At 40.2% G+C, this 20,229-nt stretch overlaps 1 protein-coding gene across 1 annotated transcript in view; it reads right to left on the reverse strand.

The window, feature by feature from the left end:
* Nucleotides 1-2,065: 2,065 nt before the first annotated feature.
* stk10 (serine/threonine kinase 10) overlaps nucleotides 2,066-20,229 on the reverse strand; it is a 33,632-nt gene continuing 15,468 nt past the window's right edge. The window contains exons 5-20 of the mRNA XM_058088234.2: nucleotides 18,546-18,618; nucleotides 17,656-17,850; nucleotides 16,733-16,814; nucleotides 14,202-14,336; nucleotides 12,669-12,971; nucleotides 10,766-11,140; nucleotides 9,581-9,705; nucleotides 7,909-8,032; nucleotides 7,536-7,715; nucleotides 7,370-7,462; nucleotides 7,158-7,287; nucleotides 6,958-7,082; nucleotides 4,220-4,408; nucleotides 4,019-4,144; nucleotides 3,829-3,942; nucleotides 2,066-3,350 (exon numbers count right to left, since the gene is read on the reverse strand). Coding sequence (XP_057944217.2) covers nucleotides 3,210-3,350; nucleotides 3,829-3,942; nucleotides 4,019-4,144; nucleotides 4,220-4,408; nucleotides 6,958-7,082; nucleotides 7,158-7,287; nucleotides 7,370-7,462; nucleotides 7,536-7,715; nucleotides 7,909-8,032; nucleotides 9,581-9,705; nucleotides 10,766-11,140; nucleotides 12,669-12,971; nucleotides 14,202-14,336; nucleotides 16,733-16,814; nucleotides 17,656-17,850; nucleotides 18,546-18,618 — 2,510 coding nt within the window. The 3' untranslated portion in view covers nucleotides 2,066-3,209. The remainder of the gene's footprint in view (nucleotides 3,351-3,828; nucleotides 3,943-4,018; nucleotides 4,145-4,219; nucleotides 4,409-6,957; nucleotides 7,083-7,157; nucleotides 7,288-7,369; nucleotides 7,463-7,535; nucleotides 7,716-7,908; nucleotides 8,033-9,580; nucleotides 9,706-10,765; nucleotides 11,141-12,668; nucleotides 12,972-14,201; nucleotides 14,337-16,732; nucleotides 16,815-17,655; nucleotides 17,851-18,545; nucleotides 18,619-20,229) is intronic.

A 20,229-nucleotide genomic window follows, 5' to 3' on the forward strand; every position in this document is an offset into this window, starting at 1 on the left:
TCGGATCTTCAGGAGGTTCAAAGTATACAGTGAAGAAAATAAGTATTTGAACACCCTGCTATTTTGCTATTTCTCCCACTTAGAAATCATGGAGGGGTCTGAAATTTTCATCGTAGGTGCATGTCCACTGTGAGAGAGATAAACTAAAAAGAAAAATCCAGAAATCACAATGCATGATTTTTTAACAATTTATTTGTGTGATACAGCTGCAAATAAGTATTTGAACACCTGTGTATCATCTAGAATTCTGACCCTGAAAGACCTGTTAGTCTGCCCATTAGAAGTCCACCTGCACTCCATGTATCATCCTGAATCAGATGCACCTGTTTGAGGTCGTTAGCTGCATAAAGACACCTGTCCACCCCATACAATCAGTAAGACTTTAACTTGTAACATGGCGAAGACCAAAGAGCTGTCCAAAGACACCAGAGACAAAATTGTACACCTCCACAAGGCTGGAAAGGGCTACGGAGCAATTACCAAGCAGCTTGGTGAAAAAAGGTCCACTGTTGGAGCTATCATTAGAAAATGGAAGAAGCTAAACATGACGGTCAATCTCAATCACAGTGGAGCCCCATGCAAGATATCACCTCGTGGGGTCTCAATGATTCTAAGAAAGGTGAGGAATCAGCCCAGAACTACACGACAGGACTTGGTCAATGACCTGAAAAGAGCTGGGACCACCGTTTCCAAGGTTACTGTAGGTAATACACTAAGACGTCATGATGTGAAATCATGCATGGCACGAAAGGTTCCCCTGCTTAAACCAGCACATGTCAAGGCCCGTCTTAAGTTTGCATATGACCATTTGGATGATACAGAGGAGTCATGGGAGAAAGTTTTATGGTCAGATGAGACCAAAATAGAACTTTTTGGTCATAATTCCAATAAGCGTGTTTGGAGGAAGAAGAATGAAGAGTACAATCCGAAGAACACCATCCCTACTGTGAAGCATGGGGGTGGTAGCATCATGCTTTGGGGGTGTTTTTCTGCACATGGGACAGGACGAGTGCACTGCATTAAAGAGAGGATGACTGGGGCCGTGTATTGTGAGATTTTGGGGAACAACCTCCTTCCCTCTGTCAGAGCATTGAAGATGGGTCGTGGCTGGGTCTTCCAACACGACAACGACCCGAAGCACACAGCCAGGAAAACCAAGGAGTGGCTCCGTAAGAAGCATATCAAGGTTCTAGCATGGCCCAGCCAGTCTCCAGACCTGAACCCAATCGAAAATCTTTGGAGGGAGCTCAAACTCCGTGTTTCTCAGCGACAGCCCAGAAACCTGACTGATCTAGAGAAGATCTGTGTGGAGGAGTGGGCCAAGATCCCTCCTGCAGTGTGTGCAAACCTGGTGAAAAACTACAGGAAACGTTTGACCTCTGTAATAGCAAACAAAGGCTACTGTACCAAATATTAACATTCATTTTCTCAGGTGTTCAAATACTTATTAGCAGCTGTATCACACAAATAAATTGTTAAAAAATCATGCATTGTGATTTCTGGATTTTTCTTTTTAGTTTATCTCTCTCACAGTGGACATGCACCTACGATGAAAATTTCAGACCCCTCCATGATTTCTAAGTGGGAGAAATAGCAAAATAGCAGGGTGTTCAAATACTTATTTTCTTCACTGTAGCTTTAAATAAAGTATGCAGTTTAAGACTATACCCCCCCCCCCCCCCCCCCGTTGAAAAATGGTTATTACCACCTCAGACAAGGTCCTTCAATCATGAGGGATTCCCCCCTGCAACATCTCCACAAAACCACTGCCGTTTGACACCCCTGCACAACCTTGAGCTCCATTGTTCCATTGAAGGAAACAGCAGCCCAAATCATGATGGTTCCCCGTCTACTGTGCTGTGTGGACAACATCTCAGGTGGGGATAACCTTGTCCTGCTAGTAATTTTGGAAGTCCCACCTTTGGTGCTGCAATGCAAATTCCAATTTTGTAACGCTGAACATTTTTTGTTCTTAAACCCGCCTCTCGCAGATGCCGTCTGATGGTTATTTTACCGCACTCGGCACCAATGTAACTTCAAAAAAAAGCTACGTTCAACAATCAAGTAATTTAAAAAAAAATCTGCATTTATTAGATATTTACAACAGTGGTTCCTTCTGATACAGTTTCATTCATACTCACAAGCCACCATACATTCCTTGTTATCCAAACTGAGGCAGAGAGGAAGACGGTGTGAGAAAGTAACCTCAACCCAAAATAATACACATTTAATCAAGGAGAGCGGAATTAAAGATGTACCTACAGTAAATGTTGATGGCAAAACTGGTATTAAATAACTGGAGATGGTTTACAGCAGAATGAATTGTTGAACTCCCTTGAAAATCATAAAGCACGTCTGCTGGTACGTCTTTTATAAAGACCAACTCCCTCATCGTGTTCTCCTCCTCAGTGCAATAGGAAGGCCAACATGGGTATAGGAAATATACACCTTTGCGCTCTAAACAAGACATAAAGAAGTAATATTGCACTTTGGTTAGAACGCAGTTGAATTACTGCAACAAATGTACACTCAACATGTTTTAAATGGGTCAATCGAACAAACAACAGTACTTGGCTTTGGCTTTTGTCTTTTATCCATCCAGTGTGGCTGATTTGTACAGTAAAACAAAGACCAGTAACTCTATACGTACGTATCACAGCTCCCTTTCTATGTAAAGATAAAGTCCTTAATTATTTAAAAGAAACGCCTCCTCTTTGTTAACTTTGGTTTCTACTGAAAGCCCCACTAATAAGAAATATATATCATAGTTCATAATTCACATCCTTCATACCGATATACTGTTTATAATCTGAAAATATTTAAATTAAAATGTACAGTGATGAATTTAGTTGAAGTTGTCAGTAAAAATAAATTAAAAAAAGGCATACTTTGGCAGCGCTATTACAAGGAATGTAAACTATTTTAGATCTGACAAAAAACGACATTATTAATACATACAATATCCCTCTTGCAAAAAAAAAAATCCCTCTGTGGGATCTTAAAAAAGGAAATTTGAATGCTTTTAACTCATAAAAATCACCTCAGTATTAACACGCTAACTGATCATTTGGGGTGTTTGAACTTCAATGGTGTCCACGATCCCGTAAGCGGATGCAAAGTGGCGATAGGCGAACCTACCGATACGGGTTACGATGCTAATATGTGCTGCGTGACGTTAATAAAGGCGTTAAAAGGGGGGGGTGGGGTGCTTATGTGGTGGAAGAGTCTGGATAAGGCACAAACTTGGACAGTTTACTGACAGATCCCATATTGTGGAATTCTGAAGCGTCATTTAGCCGGAAGAAAGCTTCCTGCTCTTTCCTCTTGTTGTTCAGCTCCTCTTCAAGCGCCTGCGACGGAGAAGAAAGGTGGACAAAACTCAAAACTTCGACTACTAATAATAATGATTATTATTAATACTGGTAATTGTCAGCATAAATATCGATATTGATATCAGTATCGGGATTTTTTTCCATTAATATGCAGCAATCCCTCACTACATATATTTTTTTTCTTTTTTACTTAAATTAATAATTATTGAAAAAAAATTTAATGGACAAAACTGGCTGCACAGTGAGGGAGTGGTTAGTACACGGGCCTCACAACTAGAAGACCTGAGTTCAAGTCCACTCTCGGCCATCTCTGTGTGGAGTTTGCATGTCCTCCGTGCATGCGTGGGTTTTCTCACGAAGACAGCTGGGATAGGCTCCAGCACCCCCGCGACTATTGTGAGGAAATCAAACCCCCTAGTGTTTATGTCGTGAGGGTCCGCTGTGCTTATAGAGGAGACGGAAGTGGTTTTGCATTGACAGGAAACAGGAAACTTACCTTCTTCCTGGGTTTCAGTTGTTCCCGCCACTCTTTCAGCTGCTGGTTGTGTAGTTCGTCCAGATTTTTGAGCCTCAGCGTCTCGTTCTCAACCAGCAGGTGACACTTCTCATTCTGTGGTAACAACATGCGGCGCCGTTACTTTTGTACATGAAAGAAATCAAGACGCAGGATGTTGCAAAACACGTACCTGAAGCTCCTGCAGCTCTCGGATGTTATTCTCGCACTCGCCGATCTTCTCCCTCATCAGGTTTTCATGTTTCTTCTGCTGGATCATCCTCTCGGTCTTCTGTCGCTTCTCCTCCTGCTGGGAAAACTTGAGAGAAGAAAAAGAACCTGTCAACTCCACAGTTGGGTTGTCCATCTGTTTTTTTCTTAAACGTTTCAATACCTGTTTGATCCTCTCTCTGTCCTCGGAGGAGCTGCCTGAGGAGTTGATGCGCAGGCTCTTCTTGAACATGGCCAAACGGGCTTTGGCCTCGTTGCGTTGGATCTTTGGTAGGCGGCTCTTCTCCTGTTGCTGCCGACTTTTCAAAAGCTCGATCATGCGCTGGTTGTAGCACTGCATGTGTTCCTGTTCCTGGATTGGGAAACCAATGGAGAAATAAACTGGTATTTCCAACCTACTGTGGAATACAATCCCTGTTTACTTGAGGCTGGAATGAAAACCTAGCATTAGCGTGAGCATAGCTAGCATTTCCATTTCATAGGGACACTCCCAATGTTGAAATAGCATGCAGTTAGCGCAGTACAGAAGATAATACATATCTTGTTAGGTGTAACATCTCTTCCATTTTAGCATTTCTCATTTGAAACAGCATCTGCCATTAAGAGTTAGCATTTTAGCACTCAAAGAAGGTGATGTTCTTAAACAATGGACCCAAGCAGCATTCCCATTTCGTTGGGACACTCCCGATAGTAATATAGCTAGCAGGTAGCACTGAAAGGACAGATCGTAACCATCTTGCTAAGTGTTAGTATAACAAGTGTTTGCATCCTAGCATTTTAACTATCTGCCGTGTTAACTATTAAAATTAACTGTTAGCAATTAAGCATCCTGTATGCTACATTGACATTTTTAGCACTTGTCCAATGAGGAAAATTCTATTCTTATCACTGTAGATCCAAGTAAGTTACTAGCATGTCAGGTATTGGCGTTTCTATTTTGTTGGGACAGTCTGGATAGTAATATAGCTAGCATTTTAGCACTCAAAGAAGGTGATGTTCTTAAACAATGGACCCAAGCAGGTTGCTGACATGCTAGGTGTTAGCTTTGTTAGCATTTCCATTTCGTTGGGACACTCCTGATAGTAATATAGCTAGCAGGTAGCACTGAAAGGACAGATCGTAACCATCTTGCTAAGTGTTAGCATAACAAGGGTTTGCATCCTAGCATTTTAACTATCTGCCATGTTAACTATTAAAATTAACTGTTAGCAAGTAAGCATCCTGTATGCTACATTGACATTTTTAGCACTTGTCCAATGAGGAAAATTATATTCTTATCACTGTAGATCCAAGTAAGTTACTAGCATGCTAGGTATTAGCATTGTTAGCATTTCTATTTTGTTGGGACAGTCCTTATAATAATAATAATAATATAGCTAGCAGTAAACACTAAAAAGACAGTAGATTGTACCCAACTTGCCACATTGAGATTTTTAGTACTTCTCCAATGAAGAAAATTATGTTCTTATCACTGTGGATCCAAGTAGGTTGCTAGCGTTGCTAGCATTGCTAGCAGGTATTAGCATTGTTAGCATTTCTATTTCAATTTCATTGTGACACTTCCAATGTTAAAATAGCTAGCAGGTAATGCTTAAAGTTGATATGACTAGCATACTAGCAATTTAACTCTTCTTATGTGACATTGTATTGACATAAAAAGCAGTTGGAGGTGCCTTCTTTCTTAGCTGCTAGCATATGGCGCAGAGGTAGGGAACCTATGGCTCGGGAGCCAGGTAGGGCTCTTTTGATGACTGTATCTGGCTCTCAAGCATTTGTTACCACAATAAAAATGTATTTTTGCTAACATTTTAAAGTAAACCATCACAGAAATAAAAATTAAAAATAATATTCAAAATCAACAACTTTCTTATGCATTTTAATTCATCCATCTATATTCTGCTGCAATACGGCCAACCATATCTATCTTTCCTGATTATATTTTCCAGGTCAAACACCAAAACTTGATTATTACTGGGTAATGCTGTAGTCTACCTCGGTCATTGAGATGTCAAAAAAACATGTAAATGTAAACTTTCCTCCTTTAGTCAAATAGCTAAAGCTGCAGAACCAAGCCTTCTGACGAAGATGGCCAAAGAATGAAATACGTCTACGGAGTACGGTGCAAAACTATGCAGCAGCAGAAGTTGTATTAATGGCAACAAGTATTTGATTTATTATTAGACACTGCACTGCTCACGAAAGTGTGCTGGCCACACCCCATTGGCGTGGGGTAGTGTGCCTGGTCTACGTAATTAGAGCCCATTATCTAAAACTGTTGGTCTTACATAAAAATGCACACATTTTATTGTATTCAATGTTTTTAAAAATGTATATGGCTCTCACAGATACACATTTTAAAATATCTGGCCTTCATGGCTCTCTTCGCCAAAAAGGTTCCCGACCCCTGATATGGCGTTAGCATTCCACATTCTCATGTTGACACAATGGATCCTAGCTTATACTTAGGGCTGTCAAGTGAGTAAAACTTTTCATCAAATTAATAAATTTACAAATTAATTAATCACCATTAGCAACTGTGTGTGAAATATGCCCTGGTTTACAGTATTCTTTGAACAAAAAGATAAATGATAGGACAGTTATATATTTGCCTCTATTAAGAGAAAATTAATTATTAAATTGTTTTAAATTAACAGAAAATTTCAATCATGCTAAAAGATACAAATGTCTGAAAATGTTGTAGAATAGTTGCAGAACATTTGAATCAAACTGTTATTATAGGTTGCAGAGCGGGGTGGCTTAACATGGTGAGTGCGTGTTCATTCAATAAATGACTTCCTGCAGTTAACGCCCGACTCATAACATTACGTTGGTCATCTTTCGTCTTCAGGTGTTCACTACTTTAGTCCATCGCGAAACGTAACGTACGATCACCACCTTTACCTTGCCGTGTTTCTTGAGGAGTTGGTGCCTCTGGAGGAAGTACTTGTCTTTGAGCTGCTGCTTTGACAGCTGGTGTTTCTCATAGATGTTCTTCTCCTCCATTTCCCATATTGAACCTTCACGGTCTGAAAAAGAGACAGGGACAAGATACTTTCAGGTTGGTAAGACACCAACCCAACCTTTCCTCCATCTTCCCAAACCTCTGATCAGCTGATGCTTCTTGTAGAGACAATCCTTTTCCGTATCTGCAATCTCTTTTTTGTTGTTGAGGATGATTTGGTTGAGCGTTTGGTCCAAGTAGTTCTTCTGGGTTGCCAGGAATTGTTCCTCCTTCGGGTCAAAGGAAATTAATCGTAAAAAAAAATAATAATAATGAAGACTGATAACACAAGAAGAGGTGATGGTCCCCTACATCTTTAAGCTTCCTTTCTTGGAAGGACACCATTGATTGTTTCAAGTGTTCCTTGCGCTCACTCCTGGGCAGTTTGTCCACAGAGTGTTTTAACTAAAGGAAGAAAAGAAGGCATGTCTCAAATGTCCTTGTTAGCGTCAACGTTGTCTTAATGGGTGTACCCTACCTCCTTCTTCTTTTGCTTGAGCTGCTCCTGAAACTTCTGGTACTCGCGCTGCTGCTCCGCTTTGATGCGTTTGGTCTCGTCTTTGAGCTTAATGTTGTGGTCAGCCTCCATCTTCTCAATGGCCTGCTTCTGTTGTTTCTCCAGGTTCTCCAGGTCCGTATCGTAGTGCTTCTTCTTGGCCTGGGAGCAGGTAACACAAAAAAATTAAAATATGAAAGTGACATTTCCATAACTTCCTATGGGATATGGACTTTCACAATCTGGATCCATCAGCTCGTTTTTGATCTTAAGACACATGACTCAATGACGCACCAAATTGTTGTGTTTAACTACTTTAGACTATTAATGGTACAGGTGTTGCCGTGTGACTCACATTCATTTCCTGGTCGAAGCGTTTTTGCATTTGATCTCTCTGTGTTTCCAGTTTGGCTTGAAGGTCAGCCAGAGATCGTTGCTCCTCCTTCTGGAGTAAACGCAGTTCACGTAGCTCCTGGCGTCTACACACACACAAATTGACTGTCATTATTATTGTGGTGTAGCTGTAGTGTCATATTCCTACCACTAGGTGACATGAGTAATGCATCTATAGGGCTTTAGGCAATCATGTACTGTATGACTTCAGGCACTTTGCAAGGATTTTGTTCATTCATTATTAACCATTTAAGTCTAAACTATATGAGGTAAATCACAGGTGAAGATGCATACCTGAATTCAAAATATGAAATATTTTTTTAAATGTTTTATGGGCGAAAACTTGCAATATGAGAAAAAACATGGTCAGATTAATGTAATATTAAGAGGAAAAAAATCTTGCAATTCGATGAGACAAAAGTTGTAATATACAAAAATGTTTCAATATTGAAAGAATGAAGTGATAATATGACGAACTCTTAATTTTGAGTAAAATAAAATACAATATTTTTCAGAAGATGCCACTACTACACTATATACATATGATAGGATGAAACTAATTCTACTTTTACAAGGTTAAAGTCGACATTTAAATGAATTTACCATATATAACATGGACATTTTATTTGAGGTTGCACGGCAGCCGAGTGGTTAGCGCGCAGGCCACACAGCTAGACCGGACTTCGATTCCACCCTCGGCCATCTCTGTGTGGAGTTTGCATGTTCTCCCCGTGCATGCGTGGGTTTTCTCCGGGTACTCCGGTTTCCTCCCACATTCCAAAAACATGCTAGGTTAATTGACCACAAAAAAATGTCCATATGTATGACTGTGAGTGTGAATGGTTGTTTGTCTATATGTGTACCCCACCTCTCGCCCGAAGACAGCTGGGATAAGCTCCAGCCCGGCTGTGACCCTCATGAGGATAAGTGGTAGAAAATGAATGAATGAATGAATAAAGTTGTTACATTGAGAGGAAAAAAATGCGAATAAAAAGTTGTAATATGAAAAAAAAACTACTTTTACATAAGATGCAGGATCCAGGTATCAATATTATGAGGAATAATGTTTGTCATATTATGAGAAAAAGTTTTAAAGTGGGTGTCTGCATCATTTCAGGATTGGTTTTGGAGGTCTATAAAGGGCAGCATTATTAGTCCAGTGAACTAAAGCCTCAAGTGGAGGCCGGTTTGAGCTATCGTCAAATAGCCTGGCGTATGGGCTCTTCCCGACCCACAATTAGAAACGTGCCACAACTCGGTAAGCTCTGTCCAGGACAAAAGAGTGACAACTCCCGACCAGGATCGGTACATCCAGTTGCAATACCTGCGGGACCGGTTTCACCATGCCAGGCATACAGCACGGGAAACACCTTGCAGGAACAAAAAAATCTAAATCTACCCGATGTTCACTGTTTGGCAGGTGCCATTTACTTATGTTTTTAATTATTCTTTTCTGTATGCCAATTGCTTAAATAATTAATGAGAAAAGTCCACTTAAGGGCTTTAAAATAAAAATATGGTCTCAAAGTTTCTATTGACTGTCGGTGTATTTTATGACAATACATTTGCCATATTACAAGATAACGATGTGTTTGGTTTGTTTTAATCACTGTTTTCGTACTGGGTCCACACACCTCAGGAATCTCATCTCCTCATCCTTCTTCTCATCGTCCTTGATGATCTTTGAGGTGGTCACGCTCACTTCGACACCGTCGACCATAAACCTTCTGGTTCGCTTTAGAGTCTTCCGCGAATAGTCCTGAAGGAAGGAGATGAGGAGCAAAAATATAATGATGAAATTAAGTACAATAATGGGGGATAAGCTCTCGAAAAAGTAAAATGTTTCATCAGTCTGTGTCGGACACAATGTATCACTTTAATAATTAAGTGGCTTGTTGTGGTTTACATTGGTGTAGAAGTGCACTACATTATACTGAAAACGCCCTGCCTGTCCATAGTCCATTCACTGACACTGCATTGCCTCTCTGCTGAATAATCTGTTCTGGAAAAAAAAAAAACTTGCAAGTGCGACAAAGAGACAAGACTCCACCACAGAGTCAACAACAGTCCCGGTCAATCTATAAAGCTCCAGAAGCAGCTGGGTGACAGTGAGGCGCACAGAGACCTCAATTCACTGAGGTCAGCGCTGGATTGTGCCCACACAAAGGCCACAGTGGGCCCCAGTGAATGGAACATCATGCATATTTCTTGCTTCAAGGAAGGACTTGTTGGGACTCCAGTGAAGAAAGTGTTTCTTTTAAATGTATTGCTGTGTTAGTTTAATGTATGACAGCGTTAAGCCTTAACCCTTTGACCCATCATGCATGGGTGCATGATACATGAAATGCATGCATGAAAAATCAGTGTTGTGTGAGAAAGTTGACATCCCTGCCCCTTCTTTCACACAGGTGCCATCATTCTATGTCTGTGCTGTTTATACATGACAGCACCGGGGGGGGAAAGTCAGCATTTTTAAAAGACTGAAACATGAACAGACCGACCTGTTTTCCTTGTGTAAAGTGGCCCTTAAATATTATACTGTATGTCTCCTGTATGAACACAGACTGTCCTCTGTCTCGGCTGTGTTACACCCACACCCCAAAACACACAACATAATGCACTTTCAGTTCCTCGCTGCACGCTGAGAAAATTTTTTTCCAAGGAGGGGTTTTCCTGAAGACACTAGGAGCGCTTTTCTTTTACACACTTTTTACACCTAACTCATACAATGTTTAACTATGTAAATTGATATGCAAGACAATAAATATATGTACTACTCATTCTTCCAGTGATGTAATATTTGCTTGATATGAACTCACCCTTGCAGATACAGAGAAGCTCTCCTTGTTGAGCAACATGTTATCCATGGTCTCCGACGCCACCCTGCCCGGGTAAGAGTGCCGTACACTATTGATGCGTCCATTCGTGTATGGTGTGCCCGCTTCGGGAGTGGATCCTATTGATGCTCGATCAGCGCTCATCTTGCTTAGAATGCTGCTCGGTCCGGAACTAGGTGCTGGTGAGATATCGGCAGAATCTAGTACTGGGGTTGGTGTTGGACGATAACTGGGAACATCCATAGAGAACTGGTTCTTGGTTAGCGGCAGGTCTGGGGAATTGATAATGATGTCCACACTCTCTTCAGATGCCTCAGATTGGGGGAGAGACGGAAGTTGTTCAGTCTCCACAGGAACCTAGTAAACAAAAATTTGATGGGAATGTCTCTCTAAATACAAAATCATGCATCTCTCATAAGACCTTGATAGTCACGGTTGAACCCTGGAACAGATTAATTTGCTCCATTATTTCCTATCAAGAAAATGCATTTCCTTCCCTCTTATGATAGTCACAGTTTAACCCTGGAACAGATTAATTTACTCCATTATTTCCTATCAAGAAAATGTATTTCCTTTCCCAACTTGTGTGGTTGTTTGGATTTGTGGAATGAATAAATAAATGCACACACTAGGGTTATGAACAATAAACCGATGTGACCGGATATCCAAGCGGCTTTGGTAGCATCCTCCTGGATCGATAAGAATCAGCCATTCGCTTGCATGCTTAGCATGACTGAAGAGGAGAATGGATTTAAATATATAATATAAATAGTTTTAGGGCCTATGCCAATATTGGGGGCTGGAAAATGTATCTGATATATTGTTTGCTCTATGAAATATTAATATACACAGGAGTATATACTGTACATGAGCATAAATTCTTATTATACCCACAATATGACTCAACACAAAGAAGGAAAAGACTACATGAAAATGAACTAGTAACACTGTCAACATAAGGGCATGCCTATCTGTGATTTACTTTTAGGTGTTGCCACAAATTCCTAGTGTTCTTTGCTTTGCTGGTGCTGGAGCCCTGGCTAACTTGCACACTGCAGATGTTGCATCTAGCGTAACGCCTCCACATCTTACTCTTCCCGTCTGCCTGTCAAATGAAAATATATATATACATTCAATGAAATTAGTGAATTTTGGAAATTAACCAAGAATGTGATACTTGGGCATTTCCAAATAACAACAAGTGACTGTATCGGGCTGAACGTGATAATACACAGGCTAAGGTATTTTTATTTTTTTTTCAACTAATAGGCTTATTCTTAAAAACATCTTACCAAGACCAATTAGCCATATTTACTAGCTATTGACAAGTTCCATCTACAGCCACTGAGTGTTTGCAAACAGCCCGAAAACAAATGCTCAAGCAAACAAATAAAGTAAAAAAGAAATACTTGTGAATATTTAGTCCTTGCAAATCTGGCCCTTTTTATTGAGTTGTGAACCGCTACACACACAATAACCCTCACAGAAAGCTTTCTAGATCTTCTGTAATCTGCACCTATTTCAGCTGTATTTCTTTGGATTGCACATTCCCAAGACAAAAGAATGCAGCAGAGCTGGGAGAAGGGCAAGCCGACGGCTGTGTGAAAACTAGAATCATACCGTTTGTATACAGTATTGAATCATATGGAATTGTTTTTGAAATGACATGGTTTTGAAATCATATCGTAACTCGTGAATCATCGAAAACACACACACCCACACGGCAATGTAGATTAAAAAAGGAAAGGAAATAAAAAATTAACAATAAAACAATTGTAAAAATCCTACTAAGACAATCAAACCCTAAAACAATATTACAATTTAAATAAATCAATTGTATATTATCAAAATAACATAAACTTACAGAAAAGCTTATGAAGCCTACCTTCTCTTCCTCAGATGTGGGAGTGCTCTTCCCATCCTCGATGCCTGAGTCCGAGCTCGACGTCTTGATCGACACAACACTCTCATATTTCTCAGACTCCAGCTTATCCCCAAAGTCCACCTGATCCTTAGAGGGGAGGTTGTGCCTCGGTAGGGGGACAGGGGTGGCCATGATGGGGCTTGGCAGCTCCTTTGTGGGTGAGACCGACCCCTTTTCCAGCAGAGACTGCGGTGTGTTTGGGAAGGGTGTGATGGGGCTCTGGGGTTCCGGAGACTGGTCTCCTTCCAAACTGGTGTGACTGGTCTAGCATGGCAAAGGCAGGTGGACTTTGGTTATGCATTGATATGGAAAAATGCTGTAATTTAAATGGATGCCAAGGAACCTTTGTCTAATTACATATACAGTATGTTAAGGGTATTGCAACTTACATTATGTGCATTCCATTTGTCAACAGATTTTAAGGAAATGGCAGTTTTTGCAACCTTGCATCTAAAATTGTAGTCATTTCCGGATGCTGCAGACATTCTTAAGTCAGCGATAGACACAGCTCAGCATCGGGATTATGTGAAATACCTCACTAAACTAAACAAACATGGAGCTTTATGATCTCCTTGACATTTCTAGGATCTGTGGGTCAACAGTCTAGTACAGCTGAAAAAGAACAATGTCCAGACAAATAATTTAGCCAGCACTTTCCTTTTTTTTTTCTTTTTTTTTTACAGGACTAAGACCACAGTCAAGGTCTAAATTTAAAAGAGCTGCTGCATCAAGTGTTCCGGTTACTGTTCTTTTGTTTTTCCTGAGGGTGGTAAAGAACAGCCTCGTGCTCCATGTTACTTTGTAATCGCATGGCCTCTGTGGACACATGAATGGCCTCTGCAAGAAGCGACCTTCAGTCCCTTGGCAGGAAGGCACTGTTTACCCAGAAATGCTGTTTAAAAGGGGTGGAGGTAAACAAGGTTGGTTGTACGTCCAGTTTACTCATAGCCCAACCATAATTATCTTTGTCAAAGATGTAATAGTTAGTTATATAATGTGTCTCTTTGACCGAAAGATTTTTGTTTTAAAAGCGATTAACCTGACTTGACCTGAATCTCAGCCCACACCGTAGTTTGAGAAAATACAGTGATGGATGTGGATACACAGTAACAAAATGGGCAAAGAAAAGGGTATTTTGAATTATCGTTCAGCTTCAGAGCCCCGGAAGATTGCTCTTGCAACACGCCAAAGAGAGATGTGAGAAGGCACTGGAGCATTGCTGGTATTTATCATTTATACACTGGTACCTTGGCATGCGAGTGTCCCAACTAAGAAGTGTTTTTTTTAATGCAAGCCCTTTCTCAGTTGATTTATTTTTTGCTTTAAACTGTGAGCTAAAATTTGAGATATGAGCTGCTAGTTACAGTCAGTCATAGCCGAGGAGAGATTTGGGGGCTGTTAATGTGACCATGACTGAAAATGGAGTAGTATTTGTAGGTACCAAGTATGATACAGAAGTCAATAAGAATAGACATATGAGGCAGGTTTTGGTACCACAGTGAGCTCCAATGTGTCGTCCTCCTCTCCTTCCTCTCTATTGTCCTCGATTTCCTCCATGACTTCAGCCTTGGCCTCGGCCACCAGCTCCCTCAGCGGGCGGTTCGACGTCACCGAACTCACAAAAGGGTGCTGAGGGGACACATAAAGAAGATAAGGAATATAGAATTGGGTTTGTTTGTGATGAAAATGTGAGTTATGGCAGTCATCAACCACAGAGAACGAGTATAAAGGGGCCAGTTTTACTGCTGATGAAAGCCAACCTGCCACTTGTCAGCTTCAACTGCAGAGCATGCAGCAGTGCCTCAAACTTTAAAGCAACAAATACGTATGACATATTGCTAATTCTTTCACTTTGGAAGGCAAAAGCGTGCATGAGAGCCAACAGCATGAATACGCCTGTTTTAAAGTTGAGTTCTGCAGAGATAAAAAAGACTCATCTATTATTCACATGCTGTGTAATTTAATTGGAGCAACTGACAAAAGGAAGCCTCCTTTTGCAAACGTGGCTGAGCATTTAAGTGTGCACGTTTGCAGACGTGCTTAGTGTTGTTGCTGCGTTACTTGCCACAGTTTATTCCATTTGGCTTCAGCTGTTTTTTTTTTTCTTGTCTTCACTTGGTTGATCAAAAACAACAGCACACTAATGTATAACAAGGCAGAAAGTGTAAATGCTGAGTGGCATCCTATTACAGCACAGATGGCTGACATACAATGCATTAGCAGTAAACATCCATCACACTTATCCTGTGCTTTAAAAGTGAGGGCAACTCTGGACAAATGCCGACTCGTATCCTCAAGGGTCAAATAAGTAAAACATAATTAAGACAGGTCCTGCACAGGTCTGAAAATGTTTTTGCATAATTAACCATAATGAGCGGTTGTTGTGTATTTTGCTCAGCTAAAATATGGGCTTATTATATCATATAATGGGTGCACTGTGGTATGGCATGGCAACCATGTTATGAAAGATACAACAATTCCATATTGTTACTTTAAGTATAGGACTAGTTCAAAACAAACTGAATCCAGAGTCAGTGAGGAGGAAAAAAGGCAGAACAGTGGAGCTTATGTCCTCTTTTGTGGTTTTACATTGCGTTAGAAGCACACTGATAGTGTGTCATGCATGCACGGGTGGCTGGTAAAAGGTTAAACATGAACCATTTTGGGGAAGCAGAACACAAGGCGACCTGTGTTGCAATCACTGGGAGGAAGCAGTGTAAACCTGGACATGTACCGTGTGCTGGTAAGTGAGAGCAATTTGATTCCAAGATTCAAGATTAGGGTTATAAAATATCAAAACCGGCCTAATCCTTCCCAGAAATGCGGAGAAGTTTTATAATAATAATACATTTTATTTGTATAGCGCTTTTCAAAATACTTTACAGAAGAGTGAAGTAGAATAAAGCAAGTAAACAGAATAGAACCAAAATCCATCATTGATTGGTTAATACACAGTTAAAACATGAGTAAAAGCAGGGTGGGGCACAGCAGTCAGATATAAAAAAGTTACATTAAAAACAGATTTAAAGATTTATACATCACAGCACATCATATCAACCCACTAGTGTTGTGCAACCATGTCTCTTAGCGGCTCTGAGGTGTATAAGTGAGGACTGTTACTGATACTGATTGATATACTCAATTTATGAGTCCAGCAAGGGTCACTACTCAGTATCATGTCATGTATTTTGTTTTCCCAAGTTCATATAGCTACTGGAACAAAATCATGCACCTTATCTATGATTCATGATTACGATCCTCTCAAACATGCTAATCTGACCTAAAAGCATGCCACATGCACGCACAACTATCTGATACATCACAAGCACAAACCATGATACACATCTAAACCATCCAGCACGGCACCAAAAACCAAACCGCGCCCGTCTCTTCCCCCCCACCCCACCCACTGAGCCCGCCTGGATCTCGCCTTTTCATCTTTCGCTTCTCTAACTGGCTGGCTGGCAAAGAATGAGGCGAGGCGTGATCCCGACATGTTCTGGGAATGTAAACAGCTGGTGTTCCCTCAGCTGCGGGATTGAAGGCCAGGAAACGGTGGCTCGGAATTGCAATAAATGAGATGCCGCTCTCGTGCTTGAAACCACACCGTTGCTCATGTTTCTGTTTTCTTTTGCTTTTTTTTTTCCAGAAAGTTGGCAAAAAAAATTGCCTTAGTAATAGGTGGGAATCCTTTTTGGTTATTTCATAACTCCCTTTGAGACTGGTCGCCATCCAATCACACAGCACATAGACAAACCATCCACACCAATTTAGAGTCTCCATTTAACCTAACATGAATATGTTTGGGATGTGAACCCACGTACACATGGGTAAAATATGCAAACACGGATGTTGCAATGGAGATATGAACCCACAATCTCCTCACTGTCAAACCAACATGTTTAAAAACTAAACTTTTGAGATTATTTTTTAGAGAGAAAATATGATTTAGAAAGCTGTTATAGGTAAAAATGAGTACCATCATTCTTTTCTTCTGCCTTAATTTAAATTGATTATCCTCTCACCTCCAGGAGCTGCACTGCTGTCGGGCGGGTCTCTGGATTCTTCTCCAATGCCCTCCTTAGAAAATCTTTAAACTCTGGTGACCTGCAAAAATATTTTATATACAGGGAAACAATGTTAGCTTAACATAGCAAAAAGGTTAAGAACAGAATAGTTGGAAATTTTGTGGTGATGCATGCGCATTATCTGGCTGGCTTTCGTGCAAATGGAGGCCTCGACAGGAAAGAGGGCTATGCAGCGCATTGAGCGTACAGTATATGAAAGCAGTGTAGCACATCTAGACTCATAAAAGTGAATGAGTGGGAAAAGTGGGCCTGTCAGCATTTTTTTCAGGTGCAATGTCACAAGTTGTTTCTATAGTCTGAAGATGGCATTCAATAGTACAGTCGTACACGTATATTAAATTCATTCATTCTATATTTTATTGTATTTACTTTGCCAACCAAACAACTTGACAGTAGTATTGACATTGCCGTTTCAGCAAGGAAAGGAATGACACGAACAGCAGAGCATTCTCTTTAAACTTTACAGATGTCATGTCATCTGACAGGAAGTGACATCAGGGATTCTGAGTGGAGTTTTAGGTTGTTATGTGTTATGGCCACAACAGCAGCCTCTGTTTTTATTTGGGATTTTTGTTATTAGAGATTAACCTGCAATGAAAGCCTGTTGTTTAGCGCTTGTGCATCTAACTGAAGATTAAGTAACATTACTGACACCTAATGACCAGGAAAGAATACCCCATCATTCACAGCATCTTTTAATGCCTTATATTTACATAAGTTAAATGTTTAATTTTGGCAAAAAACTGATCAAATTTGCCTTAAAATCTCAAAACATGAGGTAGTGAGGGACGAATATGTATCTACATGTCAATAAAGACGCCATTTATATTATTCAGGGAAGGTTTAAATTCATCTCTCACCATTTGTTTGGTTGTTCCAGGCTGGGAGGCTCCGCCTTGGCGATCTTTAGCAGCACCCTCATAGGGTTGAGGTCATGGTGTGGTGGTTCTATCTGGGCGAGCTCGATGAGAGTAATCCCGAGGGACCAGATGTCGGCCTTGTAGTCATACGGAGCATCCTTCATGGTTTCACACATGACCACTTCGGGGGCCATCCTGGCAGAAAGAGAACAATTGTTGTGCAACCCTTGAGTGACTCCAGAGATGGCTTCTATCTAAAAGCATTCAAAGCAGTAATATTCCAGTATTCTGTGTATGTCAATAGCAAGCTCACAATACGGCTCAATTTGTTGCCGTCAATGTGCTAATGGTTCTTAGAAAGACCCTGCAACACTAACCTGTGTTCAGATGTTTGTACAACATTTGTTTTGTTAGCTTTGGTAATCACACAGGTTAAGCAAAGACTTGCGGCATTACAGCTTTTCAGAACGCATTATTGTGTCGAGATAGTGAAGTGGGCTGCTCTTTCTGAATGGATGATGGAGCTATTCTAGGCAATAATTGACTCAGCAACATTCATATAAGCGGGAGAACCCTGTGGCTCAAGGTTCAACGCTGAAGCCTTCAAACGAGACGCTACCAGTTTGTTCAGGGATAGAGAAGGGAAGGGCTCTGTTGTGACAACATTGTAGGAGTAAAGCGTTGTAGGAGTTGACATACAACATCATGCTTTTTTATAGAATGCGCTGTGGGAATGAGATCAAAAGCATTTTGCTTTAGAATTTATGACACCGTAACAGCTCAGGACATATAAGAGTCATTTCAATGCAACGTTTCCCAAACATGTAAATATAGCATTCACTTGATGCTGTTACGTTCCTGTGGTGTACTGGAGCCCATATCTTACTCACCAGTATGGCGTGCCGATGAAAGAATCTCTTCTCTGGAGTGTTTTGGTGTTTTTAGCAGAAACACCAAAATCAGCTAGAAAAAAAATACATATTGGAGTTAACAGTTTGCTGATTTATATACATTTTTTGTATTGGTAGTACAGAGGAACATTGGTTTTCGGCATTCATCTGTATCTCTTCCAAAAGCATTTTTGCATGCATTTTTCCCAGAGACAAAATGATATAAATACAAAACTGTTAGACACCCAAAAATAACTAAAAAATACATATAAGTGGCAATTCAAATTCATAAAATATGAATGGGGAGGGTGACGGGAAGGCAAATGGCACCCTCATTTCATACACCCCATTGCATTGCTTTAAAGGAGGAAGGAAAGAGACAGAAACAAGAGTTGTTCATCATTGTGTGTGAATCCTATGAAGAAATAATCCTCTCACACAAACACAAAATGAATAAAAATGATTAAAAGATTCCTATGGCAAAATCTGCCTATAGTGTCCCAAACCAGTGTGTCCCACCAATGCATGAATACTTTGTTTGGGCACTCAAACCTAGTTTGTCAATCTAGTTCACAAAGACCGGGGTGTACAAGGTTCCACTGTATTAGTATTAACTGAATTATTTGGTATATATATCAAATATTTCATTGTAAAAGGGTTGAGTAACCAACATAAGCTCAAATACCATCTGCAAAAGCGTGGAAATAAAATTAATAATATTCAGTTTCAGGTTGACAGTCACCGAGCAATTCTTTTGAATGACCATTAAAACTTTAAAACGGTAAAATGTTGAAATAAAAACAGTGTTAACTTCATTGGCTAATGTCAAAGTTAAGTCGCAAAAGCGTTTGTTGTCAACAAAACGACATAAAAAGACAAAATTCAAAAGCATAGCATCTGCTGTCTAAAATTAGATGATTCTGGAGATGTTTTGGGAGATTTTAGAAATGTTTTTGTCTTTATAAGTTGTGGTTTTGACTCAAGAGGTTCCATTGTGTTTATTTTAATTAGTGATCTTCCTTCCTATGACTGGCCTGAGATACTTATCCTAGATATCCTCCATCATCGTGTCCAAAACAAACATTTTCACCATTTTAGTCAACAAATTCACGGCTGGTTTAACAGCACCATAACTTCAGAGACTACGATGACTCAATGACTTTAAAGAGACAACACCCAATGCTTGTATCTAAATATAGTTCACAATGCAAGAATGTTGAAACAAGAATATAAGAAGAATATAAGTCACACACACAGGTAAAACCAGTTGAAGGACGGTACAAAAATAGCACCTGCCAACATTTCTAAAACCCACTACATCTCTTTATGTGAAATTGTTCAGCTTTTCCTCTCGACATGGGGTTAAAAAGTTAAATATTTAAATATAACATTTCATGCCTGATGTTTTCATGTCAGCACTGCCTTAATGACACAGTTAAGAAACCACTTTCCACTACTTTTTTGGAGAGCATTATATGCTTTAAATATGAAACTCACTCGCCGCTGGTCCACATCTTCGACAGTGCAATGTGAAGTATGTAGCACATTCTTCAAAAAGGGGCCCATAAAAAATGAAAGCATGTCAAACTTTCCCACACATTATGATGTTCCACTCAGGGGCGTTGGCGTGCAGTGAACCCGAAAAAACAACATATGTGAAAATTTGCACTGTAATGCAACAGTG

The sequence above is a fragment of the Doryrhamphus excisus genome, linkage group LG21, assembly GCF_037039965.1.
Source record: "Doryrhamphus excisus strain RoL-2023G ecotype Guam linkage group LG21, RoL_Dexc_Guam_v1.1, whole genome shotgun sequence".
NCBI classification, from domain to species: Eukaryota; Metazoa; Chordata; class Actinopteri; order Syngnathiformes; family Syngnathidae; genus Doryrhamphus; species Doryrhamphus excisus.